This window comes from Poecilia formosa, unplaced genomic scaffold (assembly GCF_000485575.1).
Source record: "Poecilia formosa unplaced genomic scaffold, Poecilia_formosa-5.1.2 Scaffold7, whole genome shotgun sequence".
In the NCBI taxonomy this organism is placed as follows: domain Eukaryota; kingdom Metazoa; phylum Chordata; class Actinopteri; order Cyprinodontiformes; family Poeciliidae; genus Poecilia; species Poecilia formosa.
Genome location: NW_006799946.1, coordinates 579,202 through 585,035, shown reverse-complemented (window position 1 = coordinate 585,035; position 5,834 = coordinate 579,202). Strand labels below are relative to the sequence as shown.

General features: G+C 38.2%; 1 protein-coding gene across 2 annotated transcripts; it reads left to right on the top strand.

The window, feature by feature from the left end:
* Positions 1–321: 321 nt before the first annotated feature.
* Positions 322–4,770, top strand: bub3 (BUB3 mitotic checkpoint protein). 2 transcript variants are annotated; one of them, XM_007570261.2, is made up of 8 exons: positions 323–529; positions 1,454–1,648; positions 1,733–1,802; positions 2,048–2,199; positions 2,283–2,441; positions 2,598–2,775; positions 3,108–3,324; positions 4,478–4,770. In XM_007570261.2, exons 2-8 carry the CDS (start codon positions 1,454–1,456, stop codon positions 4,485–4,487), a joined length of 981 nt encoding a protein of 326 aa, XP_007570323.1. In that variant the 5' UTR covers positions 323–529; the 3' UTR covers positions 4,488–4,770. The 2 variants fall into 2 exon arrangements, with proteins under 2 accessions (XP_007570331.1, XP_007570323.1); XM_007570269.2 differs by lacking the exon at positions 4,478–4,770 and having other exon boundaries at positions 322–529; positions 3,108–3,328.
* The last annotated feature ends 1,064 nt before the right edge of the window (positions 4,771–5,834 follow it).

Sequence of the window (5,834 nt, the reverse complement as noted above, 5' to 3'; positions counted from 1 at the left end):
CATTCTAATCTATGCAAGATCTGCTACCAAAGCATACCAGTTAATAGAATGAATATTGCATTGACAATATGCATGCTTCATGAAAAATGTGAATACTTTTTATGGGTAACTATATAGTGCCTAACCTAATATTCACTACTCACCAGAGTTTTGGTACCTAGATACCGATATCCATCTTGGTTTTGTTTTATAATCAATAATTGCTTTTAATTTTACAAAAATCGCAAAGCAGATTAGTGAGAAAAAAAATTGGAGACCCATGTCACGTGATTTGTGTGGGTTCTACGGAAATAGACGTAGTTTTAAAGCCAACCAATAATGTTGCAGGCGCCAATTTGAACCCTAAAGTCAACCAATCAGTGTGTTGATATTGTTCCTTGTGCTAGCAAGCGAACTAGCTACACGCGACCGCCTCGCTTTCTAGCACTTTCTACGAGTATATTTCAAATTTTATTTCGTTCTAAGTAGTAATACTTAGTCCTGCAAGACATATTACCCAGTCGCGCTTGTGCAACACGAAACTGAAGCGGTAAGTAAAGTGAAAAAGCTAACACGAATGTTTATAGCCACTTGCTAACGCTAGCTGAACTGGGCTCGGTGTAATTACTGGAGCTAGCTGTATAAGAACAGTTATGACTTTAACTCCAGCTAAGTGAAAAACAAATGGCCCAGAAACGTGTCCAAAAGTTTGACGTATGTTAAAGCTTGTGTCTATGTCATATTTATGCCGTAAATATTAGTTCTTTAGAGATTTGGAAAGTCATTGGCTTTTACCATTGATTCCACGAATAAACTGCAGCTTGTTGTTGATTTTGACCAGACTTTCTTGTCCATTTTCTGAACTTTACACTTTGAGTTTAATTTTCTAGAACGCAATTTAGACATTCTAGAAATTATTGTTGTCATTAAGTCAGCATTATGTAAATCTATTCGTGAAACTCTTTTAATGTCCCTGAGTGGAACACAGGGTTTCAACGCTTACATACTTCATTCACTGCCTATGTCATAACCTAAAGGTTTTGTTAATATGTTTATCCATCCATCTAACCGTCCTTCATCAGTTCATCTGTTTATCAGTCCATCCATGTTTATTACCTCCCCTGGCTTTGTTTTTCCGACTTGCTTAAGTGTAAAAATATCTGCCCCAGATTCATAGTAAGCTGTACAAAATATGTAAGTCTAATATTTTTACCTTCTTCTACCTTGCAAAGCTTTTTGCTCTGTTGTTTTGATTTAAATCTTGCTCCATGCTCCATCTGGCTGTAATAATGCATAAGATTGCTAAAGGGGTTAATATCAAGACTTTGCTAAAGAAAGCTTTGGAAGAGATTGTGATTTTTAATATTTCTGTTACATTGATCTGATTATTATAAACTGTTTTAATCAACATCCCAAATTATTCTAATCAGCTGTTGACTTTCTGATATTTATGCCTTATCCTCCTCTTCCACAGATGACGGGCTGTAACGAATACAAGCTAAACCAAGGTCCAGAAGACAGCATCTCTGCTGTGAAGTTCAGCCCCAGCACTGCTCAGTTCCTCTTGGTTTCCTCATGGGACTGCACAGTCCGCCTCTACGATGTGGGAGGAAACACAATGAGGATGAAGTACCAACACACAGCTCCTGTTCTTGATTGTGCTTTTTATGTACGTTGATTTGCCTTTGACTTAACGCTATGGCCTTATTTACTGAGTGTGATGCAAGAGGATAATGTCAGGTTTTGCTTGCAGGACCCAACGCATTCTTGGAGTGGAGGTTTAGATTCCCAGTTAAAGACTCATGATTTGAACACAGACCAAGGTGTGCCTTTTTCATCCTTTAAGTTAAACCTTATAAGCATAAAATCTGTACTGCTTTGATGCATATTGTAAAGCTCTGACCTGCCAATACTGATTTCAGACAATTGTCCAATTTGTAATCAGAGGCTCAGCCTCTGATTACAAATTGGACAATTGTAAATTTGATTGAATTTATTCACCTGATGATTTCTTCGTGTCTTTTTCATTACCAAGTATTAAATTTGTTTACTTTTATTCTTTGAACAGATACAATAGTTGGAACACATGATGCCCCCATTCGTTGTGTGGAGTATTGCCCAGAGGTTAACGTCATGGTAACGGGCAGCTGGGATAGATCAGTACGACTGTGGGACCCGCGGACGCCCTGCAACGCTGGCACCTTCACTCAGCCTGACAAGGTAGCAAAGCACATTAAAGGGGACTGTTTAGATTTATTCCCTTTAACATTTCTCTGGTTTTAAACCCGCTGTCATTTGTGAAGGTTTACACCCTCTCTGTGGCCGGAGACAGGCTGATCGTTGGCACAGCAGGAAGACGGGTGTTGGTGTGGGATTTGCGGAATATGGGTTATGTACAGCAGAGAAGAGAATCCAGTCTCAAGTATCAGACGCGTTGCATCAGAGCCTTCCCCAACAAACAGGTACACTTTGTGCAAGACAAAAAAAAGGCTCCAGTCTGTATCAAATTTCTTCAAGCAACATTAGCTTCTCAACTGAAGCTAATGTTATGAATACATATTTCTTATTGAGATGAAGCTGGATTGTAGTTTCAGTTCTGTTTTTCGTCTTGGCTTCAGGGTTATGTGTTGAGTTCAATCGAAGGCCGAGTAGCTGTGGAGTACCTGGATCCGAGCCAGGAGGTTCAGAAGAAGAAATATGCCTTTAAGTGCCACCGGCTAAAGGAGGAAGGAATTGAACACGTCTACCCTGTCAATGCCATTTCTTTTCACAGTGTTCACAACACCTTTGCTACAGGTACATAGAGTTTAAGCAAACCGCATTGAGGTATGTGGCACTAATTAGGTATGCTGTAATTGCAAAAGCATCGGAATTACAATTTGGACTCCTAAAACTCCAAAATTACCAAATAAACTTTTATTTTTTCAGATTTTATGAAGGTCTGATATCTAAAGCAAAATGGTCTCAAAAACCCTTACATTGATTTTTTTTTTTTTACCTGATTCTGTTTTGAAAAGCTTCTTTTGACCTTTTGTAACTGACCTGTCACAATCTGCTAATAAAGACCTAATCTCTATTCTAACTGTTTAAAACTTCTGAAGTTGACCTTGAGCCTCTCCTCTCTCCAGGTGGCTCAGACGGCTTTGTGAATATCTGGGATCCATTCAACAAAAAGCGCCTGTGTCAGTTCCACCGCTACCCAACTAGCATTGCTTCCCTGGCCTTCAGCAATGACGGCACCATGCTCGCCATTGCCTCATCCTACATGCACGAGAAAGGAGACATCAGCCACCCAGAGGACGCCATCTTTATCCGTCAGGTCACAGATGCTGAGACAAAGCCCAAGTGAGTTTTCTAAAAATTTCATTTTTTTTTTACCACATAGAGGCACACTGCAGCAATTTACACCACTCCCATCCCACCCTTTACGGGTGCAGAGAGCATGTCCAGCTGCAGACACACCGATCTGTATCTCTTTGTCCACTTTTCAATATCCGACAGCTGAAAGACACAGAAGAGAGTTTCAGCTTTCCAATTTGGAATACCTGTGACTCTTGTAAATATACAGCAGGATCACATGAGTTAAAACCTGATTAAAATGCAACCAAATTCATTATTACATATTTAAAAGCTTCCAGTTGCATTTGCACGACTGTCCCACTCCGAAGTGTGAACTGTGCATTCAGTGTGGGTCCTTCTGACATCTTGCACATCGTAAAGTTTCTGCCTTTAGTATAATTTTCTACAAGTAAAAATCTTTAGTGTTTGTGGTCATTTTATGGCTTACTAGGTGTGCGCAATAATATTGCTCATGTTTTTCCCTTTGAACTACATGAGTAGATCATTCACTCATTAATAGACCATCCAACCCAGGGATCTGCAATCATTATAATAGGTGACATGTTTTTTAGATGCATAACTTAAATTTATGAGCAAATTTATTTGAATTTGGGTTTCCAATCATATACAAACATCAGACCTTGTTGTGAGGTTCATGTGGATCCTTAAAAAGTCTTAGTAGACTTTGAAATATTTGACACCTAGAACAGTAAGTTTATACATTTTTCCCTACAAATGTCCTAATAATTGCATTTCCCCCCCCTGACTGAAACGTAATCTTGATTCCTTGAATGTTTAGTACATTTGACATCATCACGATAAAGTAGACGTTAACTTTATGCTATTAGTAAATGGTGGTCTCAAAATGACAATTTCATCACCTATAACAATTTTTGAATTTATTGATGTTTGTGGATGCTCTCATGGAACAAATTGGTTAAACAGAAAAAAAATGACAATTCTATCAATACAACCAGTTTTTGGAGTTTGCAAACATTAATTTTAATTTATTGTAAGAAATTAGTCATGATAATGATAAATGATACAATAAATGCCTAAATACATAACATTAAAGCCCAATGCCTGGAAATTCTTTGAAAGATACTAAATTGTGTTCTGTTCTGATCTCTAATGCAATTTTTTTTCTTCTTCTTTACAGGTCAACCTAAAACTGAAGTGTACTGGACTCCTCCACCATCCTGGGTTTCTGTTGGCATCCTGTGCTTTATCTGCATCACTCTTTACTTGTGATGTATGTTTGCTATAACCTACATGGTAAATATTTCTTTGTTTCTTGTGTTGTCTTGTATTTTCTTCAGCGAAGCTGATTTTAAACTCTTGAGCTTATTTCCCTATGTTTAAAGTTGTTACTGTCCTTTACTCCTTGTTTTATTACTGATTGATGGGTAAAGTTGATATATGAATGAAAATAAAACCTTTTCATAAACTTTGAGTATGAACTCAATCCTTTCTCCACCGTTTGTCGCATCCCAGGAGGAGAACATGAGACGTGCTAGGAATGTCTCAGAGCAGTAGTTTTACTTCTGATGTGTCGAGACAAAGTGGGGATTCTCTGGTTATGCTGGGGGCTACACTTGCCCAAGACAGTGACCTGTGCTGATAAGCATCACAGTTTTGTAATCCAAGGTAAATTCTTGTTTGTTACTTGGCAAACTAGTAGAGAACCACTAAACTGACTCCCATGACATGGTGACAATCTGCCAACAAGGAAGCATCTTGAGATTATTCTAACATCTTTATGACCTCAATGATGGTGTTCAGATTTCTAAATCCACTTAAAAGTTTCAATGAACTAATGCATCGTATATGAATTTGTCCATATATTTTTGTATAGATTTGACAGGTTCATTGAAATGGAAATGTTTTTTGCCTGCTTCTGCTTTCTGGAAATTATTGGTTTGGTAAAATTGTTGAGCACATTTCTGACTGTCTGAAACAGGCCAGCCTTTGACATCTGACTATAGCTTGATATGAAATGGCTTTCATTTTAGACTGTAATTACAGCCACTGAGGCAGATGCAGGATGGCGGGGAGTTTATTATTGGGGTTAAAGTGAATTATTTATTTTCCTGTCATCTCTGGCTGCTGCTGAATTGTGAAGTTGCGTTTTGGGAGAACATATCAAACCTGTTGGAGTTTGTCCATTTTGTGCCTGCTTTTGGAAATAAAGGCAATTTAGATTTTATTTTAAAAGGCGCATGTCTTCAATTTGAAATGCCTTCGATTGCATTTAGGATATTTGCGACCTTCTAAGGTTTAATGCAGCTCTTTCATGTCTTACAATCACAAATCATAATTTATTTTGCTGGAGTTTTGTGATAGACCAGCATGAAATTTGTATTATTCTGATGTGGAGTTAAGGTTACACATGGTTTTCATGATTTGTCTGAAACGTGTTGTGCATTCAGACGTGTTCAGCCCCTTCGCTGTATCTCCTTTATATAATGTCTGTCACCTTGTGCGTGGCATGGAGGTAGCAGCATCATGACGTAGAA

Coding starts and splice junctions, on each gene's coding strand:
- bub3 (XM_007570261.2), top strand. CDS start 1,454: ATGACGGGCTGTAACGAATACAAGCTAAACCAAGGTCCAGAAGACAGC. Junction 2,442..2,597: donor GAGCCTTCCCCAACAAACAG/GTACACTTTGTG, acceptor TCTTGGCTTCAG/GGTTATGTGTTGAGTTCAAT. Junction 2,776..3,107: donor TCACAACACCTTTGCTACAG/GTACATAGAGTT, acceptor TCCTCTCTCCAG/GTGGCTCAGACGGCTTTGTG.